Source organism: Sceloporus undulatus, chromosome 9 (assembly GCF_019175285.1).
Source record: "Sceloporus undulatus isolate JIND9_A2432 ecotype Alabama chromosome 9, SceUnd_v1.1, whole genome shotgun sequence".
In the NCBI taxonomy this organism is placed as follows: Eukaryota; Metazoa; Chordata; class Lepidosauria; order Squamata; family Phrynosomatidae; genus Sceloporus; species Sceloporus undulatus.
In genome coordinates, this window is record NC_056530.1 from 27,999,604 (window position 1) to 28,019,238 (window position 19,635).

The window sequence follows — 19,635 nt, forward strand, 5'->3', positions numbered from 1 at the left end:
ACACTCAAACCATTGCACCAGGCTGGGTAGTTGCTACTAGAAATAGACCAGGGTTCGGTGCCCAGTTTGGCCATCAAACCAACTGGGTGACTTTGGGCAAGTCACACTCTCTCAGCTTCAGACGCCCCAACCTTTAGCTACATCCCTGTGCAATGCGCTATATATATATATATATATATATATATGCGCTAAACACACACACACATATATATATATTAGCAATGCTAAAATACAGTCTTCTCGCTGAACTGATGAGACTGCCTTCCAAATTCAACCCAATTCTTAAAAGGCAGAGGAGCAATCCATGGTTTGTTGCACGATCTATAAACCCTGTTTATTAAATTCAATCATCTTCCAAAAAACTTACACATTGCAAACAATGGAAGGTCAGACGGCAACGATATCAATTGTTTCCTCTCTAAAACTTACATATCTTTCTTTTCCAAAAGGCATACATTTTTCTCATTACAAAACAGGATCGCAAAGGTCAGCAATGTTTAAAATACATGTTTCCCAGCCCCTTTAAAAAGATGTGTTTGGTTTCTTCTGAGCATGATTTAAAATACATTCAAAGGAACATGGGTCAAACTCACAAATACATATATTTTTGCAAACAAATTGGGTTTTTTTTTCTCCAAAAGATATACATTTTTTCTCATCTCTACAAAGCCATGTTTAAAATAATGTTCCCCGGCCCCCTTTAAAAAGATGTATCCGGTTCCTTCTGAGCTACATTCATTCAAAGACATTAAAAGGAACGTGCGTCAATTCACAAATACATATATATTTTTTGCAAACAATTAGAAAATGGGATTTTTTGTCCTCAAAAAGGCTGAGTTTTTTTGGGTAGAGTCGCACAAGTTTAAAAAGCGGTTGCTTGTCCATTTGTGATCTTTGGGGTCATAAAAAGCCAAATATATGTTTTAAAATGTACTTTTAAAAATAAATACATTTAATTAAGATAGTGCCTTTGGAACCGTTCCTCTCCGTATGTTGCTCAATGTTTTGTCTTATCCCCTTCTTTCTCTTTTAATACAGTCTTTTGGGGTTCTTGCCTCAATTCTGGCCCTTGCGTCCAGCCGAGTCGCGGCCTTCTTTCTCATAGAGCGCATGCTTTTGTTGGCCAAGCGGGCAATGTCTCATCGTGTGGGCATTGTCTCCAGACGCACCACAGAGTGGGCAGACATACCGGCGCAAGACAGGGCAGGCCACGGCCCCATCGGCACTCCTCAGCGGGTGGGAGGTATAGATGGGCACGGATTCGCCGTTGCGCTTGCAGAACGTGCACCACGCCAGGGGCTGTTGAAACAGAGAGGCCTGGGAAGCCTGGCAGTGGGCACCGTGTCCGGAAATGCCGTTGCCGCTGGGCACGCTTTTGTTGGGCCACTGCGTCGACGTCCCTGCATGGTCTGCGAGTGGCATGCCGCAACCCGACGCGTCACCAGTTGGCGCCGAAACCGGGTCCGCCTTTTGCATCTCAGCGATCTCTGCCATCACCTTTGAGAAGCCAAAATAATCCTTCCACATGTCGAAAGGGGGCTCTTCCGGTGAGGCTGGGGTGCGGCACAGCGTGCACATGCACAAGGTGGGCGTCTTGGAGAACATGGGCGCCATGTTTTGACCGGTATCGATGGTTTTATGTGCTGTGGGTGCCTCAAAGGTGCAGCCGACGCCGTGGAAGGATCCTAAAGGTGAAGCCTTTTAGGTTTCAGGAGCAGGGGCTAAAAACTTTTTCTCCCTTTTTGCCCCTTCTATTTGCAATCTGCCCTTCTTTGCTGTGAATTTAAGCCACATGTGCCAAAACCTCACAGGTGTTCTGCAATAGCAACTAATAAGTGGAGGGCAAGGAAGGCTATGGAAAGGCCTTTGGCCTCTTCTTAGGTCTTGGTCAGTCATTTTCTGCCTAGGAACACCTGACATCCAGATAGAGGTGCTTCAAGCTACAGAGACATTTGTGGCTTTGACTTTGGCCGATTTTATTATCCTCCAGTTTTATTAATATGTTCTCTCTAGGAATATCTAGGTCCTCCAGCACAACTCTATGGTCAACTTGAACCAAACGTCACACTGAAGGACCTAGAGTTTCCTAGAGAGTACACTCTACTAGGCATTTGTAGTTCCTCCGGCACAACTCTATGGTCAGTGTCTGGCCAATGTTGACCACAGAGTTGCACTTGAGGACTTAGAGATTCCTAGAGAGGATACTCTGCTAGGCTTTTGTAGCTCCTCCAGCGCAACTCTATGGTCAATGTCTGGCCTAGGTTGACCACAGAGTTGCGCTGGAGGACCTAGAGATTCCTAGAGAGGTGTCCTCTCAGGTAAAAACACAGCGTTTTTGTTATTTGTGGTTTTCCTACATTTACGGGGAACTCACTCAAAGCACTTGGGAGAAAGTAATCACCAGAAACGTATGCCCTTTGTTGACTTTAGTTAGAACTAGAGTAAGTTCTGTCTCTGTAGCTTGAAGCAGCTCCATCATAGAGCTGCTTCAAGCTACAGAGGAAGAACTTACTCTAGTTCTAATAAAGTCGACAGATACGGAAAACACAACAATGGCCCACCGTTTGGAAATGCTCAATATATATATATATTCCAAACCCTAAAGAAAGGGGATGGCAGGGATTGCAATAACCCTAGGATTATTGCATTCATTTCCCACGCAAGCGAAGTGAATCCACCTTGGTCAAGTCACACTCTCTCAGCCTCAGAGCCTGGCCATGGCAAACCCTTTCTGAAAGGAACTTTTCAAGAAAACCCCGTAATAGGTTTGCCATAGGGCTGCCAGAAGTCGGAAAGGACTCGAAGACACACAGCAGCCACAACAACAACATGGTCAAGTCACACCCTCTCGGCCTCAGAGGAGGGCCGGGGCAAACCCTTTCTGAAGGAACTTTTCCAAGAAAACCCTGGAATAAGTTTACTTTAGGGTCACCATTATGAGTTGAAAAGGTCTTGAAGACACACAGCAACAAGAACAACTTGGTCAAGTCACACTCTCTCAGCCTCAGAGCAAACCCTCTCTGAAGAAGAAACTTTCCAAGGAAACCCTGCAATAGGCTTGCCTTAGGGTTGCCATAAGTCTGACTTGAAGACACACAGCAGCAACAACAGCTTGGGCAAGTCTGCAGGACTTTAAAGCACTATGGAAATGCATCATGTCTACAATGTAGATGCCTCCAAAGCCACGGATGGAGCTGAAGGACTGAAATCGGTGCCGGCTATATGGCTTCTAGATGCCCCCAAATGCCAAGGTAGCCTAGAAATCCCTTTGGATGGATCTAGGGGACTTTAAAGTGGCATGAAAGTGCATTATGTTCACCATGTAGATGCCTCCAAAGCCATGGACCTTTCAGTTTCAGACCTGGTCAAGTCACACTCTCTCAGCCTCAGAGCAAAGCCCCTCTGAAGAAGAAACTTTCCAAGGAAACCCTGTAAATAGGTTTGCCTTAGGGTCACCATGATAAGTTGGAAAGGACTTGAAGACACACAGCAACAAGAACAATTTGGTCAAGTCACTTTTTCTCAGCCTCAGATTTGGTCAAGTCACACTCTCTCGGCCTCAGAGCAAACCCTCTCCAAAGAAGAAGCTTTCCAAGGAAACCCTGCAATAGGTTTGCTTTAGAGTCACCGTTAAGTTGGAAAGGACTTGAAGACACAGCAGCAACAAGAACTGGGTCAAGTCACGCTTTTTCAGCCTCAGCTTGGGACCAGTCACACTCTCTTAGCCTCAGAGCAAACCCTCTCCGAAGAAGCAACGTCTCCAAGGAACCCCTGCCATAGCTTTGCCTTGGGGTCCCCAGAAAGGACCTGAAGGCACCCCAGGGAGCATGCAAAAGAGAGCAGTTATGCCCCTTGCATGTGAATTGCTGATGTGGTCCCATCGCGCATCAGAGGCGGGAGGGCGTCCAGACGAGGCACTGCCAGCCCAGGATGTTGCATCACAGAGGGCTTCTGCTTCCTGCAAAGCCCTGGGCGAGCCAGATCGGAAAGAAGAAGAAGGAGGAGAAGGAGAAGGAGGCAGAAAGGAAGGAAGAGGAGAAGAAAGAGCAGCAGAAGAGCCATGGACAGCCAGGGCCGCTGCGTGGTGGTCTGTGACAATGGCACTGGGGTAAGTTGGCAACCCTCCCTCCCAAGCAGCAGCCCTGGCCCAGGCAAGGGGGGCAACTGGCAACCAGCCCTGCCCAGTTCGAGTGGGCAGGGAGGCTCCTTGGCTGCATCTACACTGGAGACAGCATGTCTTTTCAGACCGGTTTAAAGTCTCCCAGCTCCCTCCTAGGGGATGCCTAGGCTGCCCTGGCATTTAGGGGCATCTGCAAACAATGTAGCTGGGCACCTCTTTCAGCTCCATCCATGGCTTTGGAGGCATCTATACTGTAAACATAATGCACTTCCATACCGCTCTAAGTCTCCCAGCTCCATCCTAAGGGATCTCTAGGTTGCCCTGGCATTTGGGGGCATCTAGAAGCCATATAGCTGGGCACCGCTTTTGGTCCTTCAGCTCCATTCATGGATTTGGAGGCATCTGCACTGCAGACATGATGCATTTCCATAGTGCTCTAAGTCTCCCAGCTCCATCCTAAAGGATCTCAAGATGTGTAGGACCTCTTGGGATTTGCATGCATCTATGGTCCAAAACACACTGCAGAAATAATCCACTTTGAGACTGCTTTGAAAAGTCTGGGTGCTCCGCTTTTGGGAGACATAGAGCTTTCTTCTTTTGGGGGACCCCTGGCTGAATGAGAGACTTATACGTGTGAAAGGGTTAGGGCCATCTGTCCATGGAGTTCCTGCATGGCAGAATGGGGTTGGACTGGATGGTCCTTGCAGTCTCTTCTGACTCTATGATTCTCTGGTAGTGGGGCCGCAATAAATGACAAGCCCCAGAACAAAACAAATGGATCTTAGAGCAGATCAATCCGGAGATCTCCCTGGAAGCCAAGATGACCAAACTGAGGCCCTTGTACTTTGGACACATCATGAGAAGGAAGACTCATTGGAAAAGATCATAATGCCAGGAAGTAGAAAGAGAGGAAGGCCGCATGCAAGATGGAGGGACTCTATTAAAGAGATGATGAATATGGGCTTGCAAGGGCTGGGCAGAGCAGCGGAGGACAGAGGGTATTGGAGATGTCTCATCCATAGGGTCACCATGGGTCCAGATCAACTCGAGGGCAGTTAACAACAAAGTTGTCTTGCAAACCCATATTCGTGATCTCTTGAGATCCCCTAGGATGGAGTCGGGGGACTTAAAGCGGTATGGAAATGCTTCATGTCTCCAGTGGAGATGCCTCCAAATCCTAGGGTGGAGCTGAAGGACTGGGCACCGCTTTCATCCAAGGATTTGGAGGCATCTACACTGTTGACATGGTGCATTTCCATACTGCTTTAAGTCCCCCGACTCCATCCTAGGGGATCTCAATGTGGGTAGGGTCCCCTTGGGTTTGGGGGCATCTATGGTGCAAAACGCACTGCAGAAATAATCCGGTTTGAGACTGCTTTAACTGCCATGGCTCAATGCTATGAAATTCTGGGAATTGTAGTTTTGTTCGATGTCGAGCCTTCTCTGTTGGGGAACTCCGGGGCCGTGACAGACTACAATTCCCAGCGTTTCGTAGCATTGAGTTGGCATCAAACCAGATTATTTCTGCAGTGCAGACGCTTGGAGACGACCTTTAAAAGCAGAAAGGGAAAAGAAAAGGTAATATCTTCGCTTTGTTGCAACGACTTGTTAGATTGTTGGAAAAGGATTTGTTGCCAGTTACTTTTTGGACTGGCGAAATATGAATTCTAGTGCAATGGGATTTCCTAGGATAGGCCTGCCTTTGGGTCGCCGTAAGTCGTAAACAACTTGAAGGCACGCAACAACAACAAGGTTCAGTCTCCTTGTTTCTTGGCCCTCTTTTAAGCTTTGGAGACAAAAAGCCTTAAGATTGCAGCCAATCTGGAACTCCTTGTTTGTTTTTAGGGACAGGCGTTCCCTTTCGATAAGGACCTTCCTTTTCCAGCGGCTAAATATATGGTTGCAGAAAGAGACGTTTGCTGTTTTGCTGCCTTCTCTTGCAAGGAGACGTTTAGCAGACACGGGTTCGAGAGAGCAAACTAGACGTAGCCAATGATCACCATTGGAGGAAAGCAAGCAACAAGAGCCTTCTTCCACTATTGCTGCTGTTGTGACCTTCGTTGTGGGTTTGCACAAAAAGGAGCAGCTTCCTCCTTGCAAGCTTTATTTCTTCCTCCGTTGAGTCAGAGCCGGCAGTCTTGTTTCCGCTTTCTCCACTTCCGCTCTCGACGCTCTCTTTCTTTTCTTGCTCTGGTTCAAAGGTAGAGCTTTCAACTGAGTGCAGATAAATCTGTTCCGGTTTGGCCCCAATTCATTGCCATTTTCCCAGCTGCTTTTAAAATGTCCCAGATACTTGCAGAAGCAAAGTCCCGTACCTTCCGATTGTCGGTCAAATTAACTGGGATTTTATAAACCAACATACTGGGAACCAGCATGGCATAGCAGCTTGAGTGTTGGACTACAACTCTGGAGACCAGGGTTCGATTCCTGGCTTGGCCATGAAACCCACTGGGTGACCTTGGGCAAGTCACATACTCTCAGCCTCAAGGGAAGGCAATGACAACCCTCCTCTGAACCCACCTTGCTCATGATAGGGTCACCATAAGTCAAAAACAGCTTGAAGACACACAATCACCACAACAACAAACCAACATACTAGTTAGTGGCATGTGATGCCTGTGGTCCGCAAAAATCAATCCTGGATCAAACTTGTTCAGTCTTTAAAGATGTCATGAAATGGCTTTTTAAAGCTATCCTGAGTACTGTTTGCTCAGCTCTGCGCCTTGGAGATAACTATACTTCTGGCCTACCTTGCAGGGTTGTTGTATCCAAAAGAATATACAGGGTTGTAACATGCTATAGGAATGTATGCTTGTGCTATAACATGCTATGGAAATGTGTGTTTTCTGCCACCGATTCTTCCATGTACTTAACCAATCTTACTCATTCCTTCCCCTCCAATCCGCCCGGCCTCCTCCCTACTCCCATCCCTACTACAGTTTGTAAAGTGTGGCTATGCTGGATCCAACTTCCCTGAACACATCTTCCCAGCCTTGGTTGGACGCCCCATCATCCGCTCCACCACCAAAGTGGGCAACATTGAGATCAAGGTAAGTCCGTGGCTCTGGCATCTTCCAGTCCAAGGGGTAATAAATGCACATGCAGGGATTCTACTTTGTGTGTTTCGAAGGATCCAGGAATGTGCATTGCACAGCTGACCCTCCACGTTTGCGGCTTTGATTAATATGTACTCTCTAGGAACGTCTAGGTCCTCCAGTGCAACTCTATGGTCAACCTCTGGCAGACTTGCACTGGAGGACTGAGATATTCCTAGAGAGTACATATTAATCATAGCCACAAATGTAGAGGGCCAGCGAATGTGACTACAGTATTGTATATCCAGAAATTAGCCATGCTAACAATCCTTGCATACAAAAACATTGGTTCATCTCCCTATGGATGGAGGCAAGGAACGGCACCAGCGAACAAGCGCATAACATCAGTTAAAAACACACATCAGACTAGAACAGGGGTAGGCAACCTGCGGCCCGTGGGCCGGATGCGGCCCGGCAAGGCCTTGGGACCGGCCCCCCGCCTGGTCCTGCCGCCGATTGCTGCCAGAGCCTTTGGCCTCTCGCGTGAAGGTGTGGGGCCTTTGGCCTATCAGGAGGAGACGGGCAAGGGGGGGCAAGCAGCGGGCAAGGGGGGCAATTGTCTATAGAAGCCTCAGAAACATGCATTTATATTAACATTTTTTTTAAAAATCAGCAAATTTTTTCACATGTCCTCCATTTTATATAAAAAGTGTCCTCCGTTTGAAATTTTTGTCCTACATTTGTCCCGGTTTATTTATTTATTTAATTTTTAAAAAATTATTTAATTATTTATTTTTTGGCTTCGGCCCCCCAGTTGTCTGAGGGACAGCAACCCGGCCCCCGACTCAAAAAAGTTGCCTACCCCTGGACTAGAAGGACAAATAAGATGTACACATCCAGCCTGCCCTCCAGAGCTGCAGATTTTTCAAATCTATGGATTCAAGAATCACCGGCTTGAAATATATTTAAATACACACACACACACACACACACACTCCAAAAAGCAAGCCTCGACTTTGCCATTTTATATTAACAATAGTGTTTTACTATGACATTGTATTTAATGGGACTGGAGTATCCATGGATTTAGGTATCGAGAGGGGGTCCTGGAACCAAACCCCATTGGATACCAAGAGCCCACAGTAATAATGATGATGACGATAATGATAATAATACCCCATTACCTTTAATGGGACGAGTATCCATGGATTTACGTATCCACGGAGGTCCTGGAACCAAACTCCATCAGATAGCAAGGGCCCACTGTATTTAAAATGATCCTCATTTAAAGTTAATAATTTATATCTTTTGGGGCAGGGGCCTCAATCCAACATCCTTTGAGCGTAGCCTAAACAACACTATACACTACACTCACACCACACAACACTATACCCATACTACACAACTACCCATACTATCCATGCAGAATAGCAACCTTGTGCAACACAGAACAATGTCCGGGCGCCATTTTGCAGTGCGCAATACTCAACACACAACCACACTGCAAAGTATAGGGATGCACAACCACATTGTGCAACCTCCAAAGTCAAGGCACAGACAAACATGAGGTCTACACAACGCTACTTCTGCTGCTGTTAGCAGAATACGTCTGTTGTCCAATGGTGACCTTTTTGCCTTTTTGTGACCTTACGTCTCCATATGTCCCCAAGTGAATTCCTGCCAGGACCTGATAATAGAGGATGAACCCAGTGAATTACACTCTGTGTTGGAGGTTTTGCAGTGCACAAGACACAACACGCAGAGTATAGGTTGCACAACCACAACAAGCAACCTCCAAAGACGAGGTGCAGAGAAACGTGATGTCTACCCAACTCATGTGCTTTCTCCTCCACCAGGACCTGATGGTTGGGGACGAAGCCAGCGAACTGCGCTCCATGCTGGAGGTGAACTACCCCATGGAGAATGGGATCGTGCGCAACTGGGATGACATGAAGTATCTGTGGGATTACACCTTCGGGCCCGAGAAACTCAACATCGAGCCCCGCAACTGCAAGATCCTGCTCACCGAGCCCCCCATGAACCCCACCAAGAACCGAGAGAAGATCATCGAGGTGGGTGAGATGTAGGAGAGATCTGCCCAGTCCAGCTTTTGGATACCAGGTTTAATAAACCTGGATTTGCCCAACCGATAAGCCGGTTGTGGGGGAATTTACAAACCCATGTCCCACCCATTCCCATTGAAATCCAAAGTAATCAGAAGCCTAGCTTGAAATCTCCCCGGCTTTCAATTCAACCAAGATTTGGAAAGGTTGTGCTGTTATGCGCATTGTGTCCCCGTGTTTAAATTATAACTAGACAGGGAAAAGTTAGGAGGGGATATTTAGCGTTGTCTGGGGAAGGCAAGGGCAGCTTGCAATTGGTAAGATGATGCTGGAAAAAAGAGCTATGGGAAAAAGGCCTTTCGGGGTGGGATTGCGTTGGGTGCGTGTGACTGTCCGTGCCCATTTTCCCTTGCAATTTAGGTGATGTTTGAGACATACCAGTTTGATGGCGTCTACATTGCTATCCAGGCGGTGCTCACCCTCTATGCCCAGGGTAAGTTCAGAATTGGGGCGAACCAACTCTGAGGCCCCCTTGCCTAAGAAAACCTATGGAGTCTGTGGGGTCACCCTAAACCGACATATAACACATGCCTTCCAAACTCTTACCTTTGCAGGGCTTCTCACTGGCGTGGTGGTGGATTCAGGGGACGGCGTCACCCACATCTGCCCGGTCTATGAGGGTTTCTCTCTGCCCCATCTCACCCGACGGCTGGATATCGCAGGCCGGGACATTACACGGTACCTGATCAAGGTGAGAGTGGTCGATATACCAAATGCCTATCACACCAAGTTGGCATCTATTCTGCTTTGGGGGTCTTTAAACCAAGTTTGGACGGCCATCTTTGGGGAGCTCCTTACTTGTGTATTCCTGCATGGCAGAATAGGGTTGCATTGGGTGAACCTTGTGGCTGGATGTTTTTGTCTGATGGCATCTTCCTTCCAAGTCAAGGAAGCAAGAGTTGTGATTATGGTGCCATTATATATCTTGGCTGCTGCGCATGTGTCCGCCCCTGGTTGAAATTGGTAGCAGTGCTCTTCCAGCTGTGCATTTGGTTGCACAGTGTTGCCACTCATCTCAGGGTTGGTCACATCACACAGTCGCCGCATATCTAGAGGTTTACATTACCCATCTCAGGTTGTGCATGTGCTTCTGAAGCCTAGGGATAAGAGGCGACATGATAGCCATATTTAAATATGTATGGGGATGTCAGGTTGAGGTTGGAGCAAGCTTGTTTTCTGTTGCTCCAGAGAGTAGGACACAAAGGAATGGATTCAAACTGCAAGAAAAGAGATTCCACTTCAATATTACTGATGATAAGAGCTGTTTGACAGTGAAATACATTGCCTTGGAGTGTGGTGGAGTCTCCTTCTTTGGACGTTTTAAAACAGAGGCTGGATGGCCATCTGTTGATGCTTTGACGGAGAGTTCCTGCATGGCAAGGGGTTGGACTGGATGGCCCTTGGGGCTCTTCCAACTCTGTGATTCTAAGTCCGTGATGTAGATGCATGCATTGCTCCGTTGCAGCTGTTGCTACTGCGTGGTTATGCCTTCAACCACTCCGCCGACTTTGAAACGGTGCGGATGATGAAGGAGAAGCTCTGCTACGTCGGTTACAACATCGATCAGGAACAGAAGCTCGCCCAAGAGACCACGGTGCTTGTGGAGTCCTACACGGTAATCTGACTTCTGTTCACCGAGTAGAGGAAGAACTGTACCTTGAAATGGGCTCCTTGGGGTGGCATGAGGCTTTTGTGGGCAGAATACAGACACTGACAATGGAGTCCTGTGGACGTATTATCGCCTGTACAATGGTAACCAGAATTCAAAGATATAGCCATGTTAGTCTGTAGAAACAGTATGTAGAGAGATTTTGTGGCACCTTTGTATATGGGCCTTTATTCTAGTATATCGCTTGATGCTCATATTGTTGCTGTCTTGCCTCTTCAGCTGCCAGACGGGCGAGTGATCAAAGTCGGTGGGGAGCGTTTTGAGGCCCCCGAAGCCTTGTTCCAGCCCCATCTTATAAATGTAGAAGGTGTGGGTGTCGCGGAGCTCCTTTTCAACACCATCCAGGCAGCCGACATCGACACTCGGTGAGAGAGGCCCTGGGGAGGTTTTGCATGGAATCTCTGGGGCAGATTATAAAGCCAAAGGGATCTATTTTGTTGCCTTTAGACTAAATCCCCAAGGTTTGTGCAGCTGTCTGGCTGTCCCTTGTGCAACCAAAAACTCACAGTCTGCACCCAAGTGGACTGGCTTTGGGGAATCCCAAAGTTTGCAGATGCATGCACTTGCTTGTGGGGAGATCCCAAAAGCGGTAAGGCTAAGCACATAGACTGTGACTATAAAGGTTGGAGCCAAAGAAGGGGACCCCAAAAACCAATGTCCAGAATCTTGTTATGGATGTACAGTGGGCCTTTGGTCTGGTTCCAGGACCCCCCCACGGATACCATGCTCAAGTCCCATTAAATACAACGGCATATGACTGCAAAGGTCCTTTGGCTGTCCCTCGGCTCCTCGGATGCACCAGTCTCATCCTTCTTCCCCTATCCCTTCTCTTTCTTCTTTCAGGGCTGAGTTTTACAAACACATTGTCCTTTCGGGAGGTTCGACCATGTACCCGGGGCTGCCGTCCCGCCTCGAACGGGAAATCAAGCAGCTGTACTTGGAACGGGTGCTGAAGGGAGACGTGGAAAAGCTGTCGGTGAGTTTCAGGGGTGGCGCATCGGAGGCGGAAAATGTAGCGCACTGGCTCAAGGTGGCAGAATGAGAAGCGGAGACAGCGAACTGCTGCAAATGGACAAGTGTTGCCCAAGCCAGCCTTGCTTTGCCTTCATGGAACCTGCAAGCCAAGCATTACATGGAGCTGGTGGCCTCCGCACTGCCACCTTATTCCTCTTTTCTTCCACTGGCAGCATATTTGCAGCACTAGCAGAGCCAGAATCCCAGCCACATTCACTGCTGGTTGTTTAAAATATACGCACACAGCCTTGTGCAAGTGTTGCACGGTCTTGGAAAGCCACTGGCCAACTGTGAAGCTTGCACCATCTTTGTCAAGTGTATGAAAACTCTGTGGCTGAATGTGTCTATGTCTGTGTGTATGTTACTGTATGTGTGTGTATGTCTGTGTCTCTCTCTCTCTCTATGTGTGTATATATATATATACACACACACACACACACACAAACATATTTGTGTGTCTATATATGTGTGTGTGTGTTATATATATGTCTATATATATGTACAGTGGTACCCCGGGATACGAATTGACCGCGTTACGAAATTTCTGGGTTACGAAAAAATTAGATTGGAAAAAACTGTTCCGGGTTACGATGTTTTTTTCGGGTTACGAATTTTTTTCGGCGCGAAATTCAAACGCGCGGCTTTCCAGCGCTAACGGAAAGCCCTTTTCGGGTTGCGAAATTACTCGGGTTACGAACGGAGCGGCGGAACGAATTAAATTCGTAACCCGAGGGAGCACTGTATGTGTATCTCTCTGTATGCATGTGTCTATGTGTTATGTGTCTGTATGTATGTGTATGTCTATATATGTCTATATTTGTGTCTATATATGTACATGTGTTGCATGTGTGTGTGTGTATATATATATATATATATGTCTATGTATGGGTCTATATAGTGTGTCTATATATGTGTGTGTGTATCTATGCGTGCATGCGTTTGTCTATAAGTGTGTCTATTTGTGTGTCTATATATGTACAAGTGTTACATATGTGTATATATATATGCATGTGTGTATGTCTATGCATTTATGTATGTGTCTATATGTGTGTATGTTTGTCTGTATATGTATGTTACGTGTGTCTATGTGTCTATGCATATATATATATATATATATACACACACACACACACACATACACATGAGTGTCTATGTCTGTCTGTCTAATCCAGGGGTAGGCAACCTGCGGCCTGTGGGCCAGATGCGGCCCAGCAAGGCCTTGGGACCGGCCCCAGCCTGGTCCTGCCGCCGATTGCCACTGGGGCCTTTGGGGGGCAATTGTCTATAGAAGCCTCAGAAACATGCATTTATATTAACATTGTTTTAAAAATCAGCAAATTTTTTCGTGTGTCCTCCATTTTTTAAAAAAAGTGTCTTCCACTTGAAAATTTTGTCCTACATTTGTCCTGGTTTATTTATATATTTAATTTTTTAAAAAAAAATTATTTATTTTTTGGCTTCGGCCCCCCAGTTGTCTGAGGGACAGCAACCCGGCCCCCGGCTCAAAAAGATTGCCTACCCCTGGTCTAATCTATCATCTATCTATCCATGGATGTGTGTTTCTGTTAGAGACAGGGACAGATTTACTTTCACAGAAACTCTCAGGCACTACATTCAAGTGATGGGTCCAAAGGAAAAGGGAAACCGTGGCTGAGATTCTGGATCAGGGAAATGGAACCTCAAGTTCTGCCAGACAGAAGGTGCCGCATGTCCTCCATCGCCCCAGGGATTTGAGATACTCCTTCCCCAAATTGAGTTGTGTCTTCCTTTTAATCTTCCTTTAGAGAAACCCTATCCTCTTCTTTCTTTCTCCCCTCCTAGAAATTCAAGATCCGCATTGAGGACCCTCCGCGCAGGAAGCACATGGTGTTCCTCGGCGGCGCAGTGCTTGCCGACATCATGAAAGACAAGGACAGCTTTTGGCTCCAACGGTCGGAGTATCTGGAGAAGGGGACCCGGATTTTGGAGAAGCTGGGAGTCACCGTCCGATAGGAGCGTTCCCGTCCCATTGCCTCAGTACCTTCCAGCTTATTTTCTTTCCCTTCTGCTTCTTCTGCGGTTGATCTACCGCAATGCAGATTTTTCTATCAATGGTATATGTGCATCCTGGCTTGGGATCGGCAAAAGAGCACATTGAACAGATAAGAGGAGGGGGCCATTACATGCCTCGGGGATTGTCTTGTCCCTTCTTTTTCCTCCTTATAATTTGCTTGTCCTCATAGAGTTTGAAGCAGCAGTCCCTATTATGTAGGAAAGAAGGTCCTCCTTAAAAGAAAGCCAATCCTATCCCGCTCTTAAAGCAACTGCAGCTCCTATCATCCACTGAGTCCAGCATGAGCTTGCCCACATGTGCCTTTAACGCTTAATGCTCCATGCGTCTCCTGAAAAGCTTAAGCTTCTTTGCTCAGGGACTTCATTCATTCCCAGCCTCCCTTTCCTTTCCCAAAACGGAAGCCAGTTTTTAGGTCTCAGGGCCATTAGAAAAGACACATATGGTTAATTTCAACTAGAGGTGGATTGAATGGTTGAATAGTCCATCAACACTTACGTAAATTCTTATGCAAAGGGATCTTTTGTAGCATCTTTGAGACTTAACTGAAAGAAAGATGGGAGCACGAACTCCGGTGAAGTAAAGTCTCCGAAAGCTTATGCTATACCATTTCAGTTTCAAGATCCTGTTGCATACTGCTTCTCCATACTAACACAGCTGTGTCTTTGAATGAAGGAAATGATCCCAAATTCACAAAAAACAATACCTTTATGGGGCCAAACTAAATGCACAAAGTACGGGTTGCAAGCTTTCGAAGCTCCGCTGGCTTCTTCAGCAGGCTAAGTGCATTTGGGGACAAGTAATACATACAATATTTTCCGACGCAGCCTTACAAGAGGTCTAGTAGAGCTTCCTAGCTGTCCCCTTTTTGTGCTGCAACACACATTATGGTCAACCAGTAGCCATTCTGGCCAAGGCTGATGGGAACTGGAATCCCTCTGGAGGTCTCCAATCCTGTATTGGAAACAGGACCAAGGTTCATCTCATTTCACCTTTATGTTCCCAGAGAGCTAAGGGACCAAGAAACACAGTTCTCTCTCTGTTCTTACCATCCTTCTCCAGTTAGCCACAAAAATCTCCTTCGGCAGCTGAATATCAACTACCGGGAGGAGATATACTTGATGGCTTATTTCTGCTATGCATTGGAGTTGGGGATAAGATAAGATTTGTATAGGATGCATAGGATTTGGGGTGCCACCCAGATCCATTGCAGAGTACCTTCCCGCGTTCTTTGTATTCATGGCAGCAAGATGGGGGGGGTAAAAAACCAAACTTGTTACACACTCCTTCCTTTGTTGTCCTTTTTTTTTAATGAAAAAGAAAATGATCGATTAAAAAACAAAATTGCTTTACAACCTAACTCTCGCTGAATTTTTCTTTCCCGGGTTCAAGAACGCAAACAAGGGACCGTGCCGTGGGGACGTGGAGGGAAAGGGATACCAACGGGTCGCCGTCCGTCCTCCATTTAGGGACTGAGTTTAGCAGGGAGAAAGAAACCCCACGCCCGGCGCTCCTACCAGTTTCGCGGTGTTTTAATACATTTAAGAACAGTCCAAACCTGGCGGCATCCTTCCTCCCCCCAACCCCTGGCGTCTCCAAAATGGCAGCAGCTAAAACCAACGGAGGGTTAGGAATCGTAGTCTTCCTCTTCGTCGTCTTCCTTGACCGGCGCAAGTGGAGCTGGCGGGGGTCCTGCTGGCATGGTCCCCAATTGGGCCGGGACTGGCAGAGGTATTGCAGAGACCGGAGGAGTAGGGAAGTGTAAATATGGCGCTGGGGTGCTGGAGAGAAAGAAAGAAAGAAAGAGAACCAGGGATTGGGGAGCAGGGTAGGGAGTGAGATGGGGAGTATAGTTACTGTCCCCCTATCTGCTCTAATATGGGTTGAGTATCAGTAGCGCTTGGAAGTAAACTCACTGCAAACGTTTAGTAGCTGCTTTAAAATTAATTCCTTTTTGCAGAGAGCTTGGAAGTAAATGCACTGCAAACAACACCTTGAGTAACTGCTTTAAAAATCCTTTTTGCAGAGAGCTTGGAAGTGAACTCGTTGCAAACAATGTGTTTAGTAACTAGTCTAAAATTGATTCCTTTTTGCAGAGAGCTTGGAAGTAAATTCATTGCAAGTAACACCTTAAGTAACTTTGTTGTTGTCAACCACCCTCGAGTCTGTCTCATGGCGACCCTGTGGCTGAGACATTCCCCAAGTAGTTTAGTAACTACTTTAAAATGAATCCCCTTTTGCAGAGATAAAAGAAGACGTCCCTCCTTTTGCAATGCACTAGAATGGGTTCAGGGCCTTTTATGGTTGTTTTGTGCCTTCCATTCATTTCAGATTTATGGTGACCCTAAGGCCACATATTTCGGCACCCCTGCATGGCACATTCAGCCCATGGACCTTGTGATTCCCACCTCTAGTTTGCCAAGCAAAGGAGGAAACTAGAAATGTGGTGGAGTCTCCATTTTGGGAGGTTTTTAAACAGAGGCTGAATGGGAGTCCTTTGATTGTGTATTCCTGCATGGCAGAATGGGGTTGGACCGCATGACCCTTGGGGTCTCTTCTAACTCTATGATTCTATGAAATCAAACACTGAGAAAATATTACGTGGAGAGATGGGTGACGGGTCGCACAGGAGGCGCAGGTTGGGGCATCTCTTCTTCCCCGTTGCTCTCGCTATCTTCCGAGTCGTCCTGCAAAAACCAGAGGAGAGTCAACACAGAGCTACCCTGCACTCTTGCCAAGACTTGGCTATTTGTTGAAAGCCAGCTGGTACGACTCAGGAACTGCCTGGCTAAATCCAGCCTGTGCCAACCACATAATGCCAGGAGCAAGGCAGCCTCGCTCAACCTTCAAGGCGGGCAAGACTTAACACTGGGTTTGCCAAGCTGTGGAGTGGACTGCTTGCAAACATACCTGGGACCAAAATGCTCATGAGGGCTGAATATTAAAGGTGGCCAAGGCAAATGTTGACACCGAACCCTGGCAGCGCTCGACGATGCTTGCTTGCGATGCCAATCCTCCACCCAAATGGGAGGATTTCAGCACCGGGATGGACAGAGCAATGGCATCATTCAACATTTGCTTGAATTCTCCCTGTTCCTCCAGAACTCAGCCACAACTCTCACAACAACCAGGGCTTGGTTTTCACAACAAGGAGCAAATCCAAGTTGCCATTCAAAATCTGGGGACAGCATGGCCCTGAATGCATCCTTAGGACCTATTCGTTCTACAAAAGACTGGCTTCAGGCTTCATCTTCTGGTGAAGATGAAAAGTGCTGGAACTTGGTTGCCAGTATGGACCAATTCAGGGGCTTGCATTTTTGGACTTTCACTTGAACCCAGGGCTATGGGGACCATCACAATCAGCACTGAAATTTGTCTCCCAACCCTCGGAGGGAATAACCCAACCTTGCTGCCAACCCACCTCTTGCTCAGAATCCGTGCCGGACTGCTTTGCATCCCTTCCTTTGCCTGCCGTGCCACCGTTCTTCCGTCCGCTACCTGGCTTCCGGCCCCTGAACCAAAGCACAGGGGGCAAAAAGAGGTAAGTATTACATAGAAGCAAGTTTCCAAGGATCGGGCCCCTTGCTATTGCTTTTCTCTTAACACAGACAAATGGTGTGAGAAATCATTTGCTCACATAAACAGAGTCTGGAACGTCAGAGAGGTGCTTAACAAACGTAGTTCATTCCTTGGTCTCTCCCTTACCTCCTGGAAACCTTCTCGCCCTCCATGTGGTTGTCCTCTGCATCGCCTTGCATGTCCGGCACGGAGGCAACCAGGTCCTTCAGAAAGTCAAACTGCTGCTCCAGCTCTATGCATTGCTTCCTGCATGGAAAACCAGATCGTGGGTTTTCTTTAAAGCAGGGCACATGGTCTTGCGCTACCCCAAAAAAGGTGTTACTCCAGACCCCAGCATCCGCTCACTTCTGCTCACAACTGGATCCTTAGACCTGCCACTTGCACTCATGCTCCCCATCTATAATGGCAGTGGGTTTTCTTAAATCTGAGAAGGGGTCTTCCTCAGCTTTCCTTGGAGATGCAAGGGACTGAATCTGGACCCTTCCCAAGTCTAACTTCCTGCCCTATAAGAAAATGCTCCAATGCAAAGGAAAACAAGATTCTAGTCCTCATGGTTTTGCTCACCATTGGATTTAATGGACATTGAGCATTGTGGATTTTGAGATACACAGGGGCCCTGGAAACAAACCCCACCAAATACCAGGGGCCTTCTGTAATAATAATAATAATAATAATAATAATAATAATAATAATAATGCACCATTGTACTTAATGGGACTTGAGCATCCATGGATTTTGGTATCCATGGGGGTCCTGGAACCAACCCCAGCGGATTCCAAGGGCCCACTATAGTAGTAATAATACTGTACTAATAATACCCAATTGTACTTAATGGGACTTGAGCATCCATGGATTTGGGTATCCATGTGGTCCTGGAACCAAACCCCAGCGGACACCAAGGACCCACTGTAATAATATCCCATTGTATTAATGGGACATGAGCATCCATGTGGTCCTGGGTCCAAACCCCAGTGGATACCAACGCTCACCTTGGGGTTGCCATAAATCGGAAGCGACCTGAAGGCGCGCAACACGGAGGCTTAGAAAAAAGCGCAGGGTTGTGGATGCTACTCACAGGTGCGAGGTTGTCATGGTCTTGGCGTTCCTGGACTGCGTCACGTGGCAGGCGTTCTTCAGCAAGGATTCGAGAAAGAGCTCCAGCGCCCGAGCTTTCGGTGGCGAGGAGTTAAGGCGGCACATGAAACACACCCCGTCCCACGCGGCCCACCTCAATGTGTTATGGCATCCCTGTTTGGTTTCCGTAGGTCCTCAGTTTGGGAAAAGACGGTGTCAAAAAGGATACAGATGATGACAGGGACGGCGGCGGCCACTTTGCCAATCTCCTCGTCTGTCTGCATGATCTTCTTGATCCGGGCCTTTTCCAAAGAGAGAACAGACTTTATTGATTGAAAAATAAACATATTAACATTTAATTTAATTTTTAAAATAATAATAATAATAATAATGTATATAAAGTACTGAGTTTGTGTGGATCACAGCAGGGCAAGCCAAGAAGGCACAATGTTAACCCTTGGGTCAAAAGGAGAGGGCAAGGGCCAGCCAAAAATGCAAAATGGGGAGGGTTTGGATGGCCTTGAAGGGACCCTATATATACACACACACACTATGTATGTATACACACACACACATATAAACAATATATATAATTTTGCATTGCATTTTATGTTTTGCATTGCATTCTACCCCTAGAAAAGGCAATATATATATTTATATATATACACACACACACTATATTTACATATATTATTTTGCATTTTATTTTTTGCTTTGCATTCTACCCCTAGAAAAGGCCAATACAGATATACACACACACAAACACACGCTATACAGTATATAGATATTTATATATACACACACACACATTTTATATCTATCTATATCTATAGATATATTACACACACTATACATACACAACAACATAAACAGATATCGATATACACGCCCCATTATATATTTATTATACACACACACACATTTTATATTATCTATATCTATAGGTTATATACAATACTACACACTATATA

At 46.6% G+C, this 19,635-nt stretch overlaps 3 protein-coding genes across 3 annotated transcripts; 1 reads left to right on the top strand and 2 right to left on the bottom strand.

Annotated features, from left to right (window-relative positions):
- Window positions 1-1,056: 1,056 nt before the first annotated feature.
- LOC121915591 (nanos homolog 2-like) lies at window positions 1,057-1,614 on the bottom strand. Its single transcript, XM_042439932.1, has one exon. It carries the CDS (start codon window positions 1,612-1,614, stop codon window positions 1,057-1,059), a length of 558 nt encoding a protein of 185 aa, XP_042295866.1.
- Window positions 1,615-3,951: 2,337 nt separating this feature from the next.
- Window positions 3,952-15,371, top strand: LOC121915830 (actin-related protein 2-like). Its single transcript, XM_042440373.1, has 9 exons — window positions 3,952-4,108; window positions 7,060-7,170; window positions 9,012-9,227; window positions 9,639-9,711; window positions 9,833-9,969; window positions 10,744-10,893; window positions 11,167-11,312; window positions 11,791-11,923; window positions 13,783-15,371. The coding sequence occupies exons 1-9, from the start codon at window positions 4,061-4,063 to the stop codon at window positions 13,951-13,953; spliced, it is 1,185 nt and encodes a 394-aa protein (XP_042296307.1). The 5' UTR covers window positions 3,952-4,060; the 3' UTR covers window positions 13,954-15,371.
- Window positions 15,299-19,026, bottom strand: DRAP1 (DR1 associated protein 1). The gene is made up of 6 exons (XM_042440374.1): window positions 18,894-19,026; window positions 18,666-18,759; window positions 17,717-17,836; window positions 17,433-17,523; window positions 16,613-16,698; window positions 15,299-15,792 (listed from the first exon to the last, which is right to left on the bottom strand). The coding sequence occupies exons 1-6, from the start codon at window positions 19,009-19,011 to the stop codon at window positions 15,639-15,641; spliced, it is 663 nt and encodes a 220-aa protein (XP_042296308.1). The 5' UTR covers window positions 19,012-19,026; the 3' UTR covers window positions 15,299-15,638.
- Between the last annotated feature and the right edge of the window lie 609 nt (window positions 19,027-19,635).

Coding starts and splice junctions, on each gene's coding strand:
- LOC121915591 (XM_042439932.1), bottom strand. CDS start 1,614: ATGGCGCCCATGTTCTCCAAGACGCCCACCTTGTGCATGTGCACGCTG.
- DRAP1 (XM_042440374.1), bottom strand. CDS start 19,011: ATGTTTATTTTTCAATCAATAAAGTCTGTTCTCTCTTTGGAAAAGGCC. Junction 17,837..18,665: donor ACCATGACAACCTCGCACCT/GTGAGTAGCATC, acceptor TTTTCCATGCAG/GAAGCAATGCATAGAGCTGG. Junction 16,699..17,432: donor GCACGGATTCTGAGCAAGAG/GTGGGTTGGCAG, acceptor TGGTTTTTGCAG/GACGACTCGGAAGATAGCGA.
- LOC121915830 (XM_042440373.1), top strand. CDS start 4,061: ATGGACAGCCAGGGCCGCTGCGTGGTGGTCTGTGACAATGGCACTGGG. Junction 9,712..9,832: donor GCTCACCCTCTATGCCCAGG/GTAAGTTCAGAA, acceptor TTACCTTTGCAG/GGCTTCTCACTGGCGTGGTG. Junction 10,894..11,166: donor TGCTTGTGGAGTCCTACACG/GTAATCTGACTT, acceptor TTGCCTCTTCAG/CTGCCAGACGGGCGAGTGAT.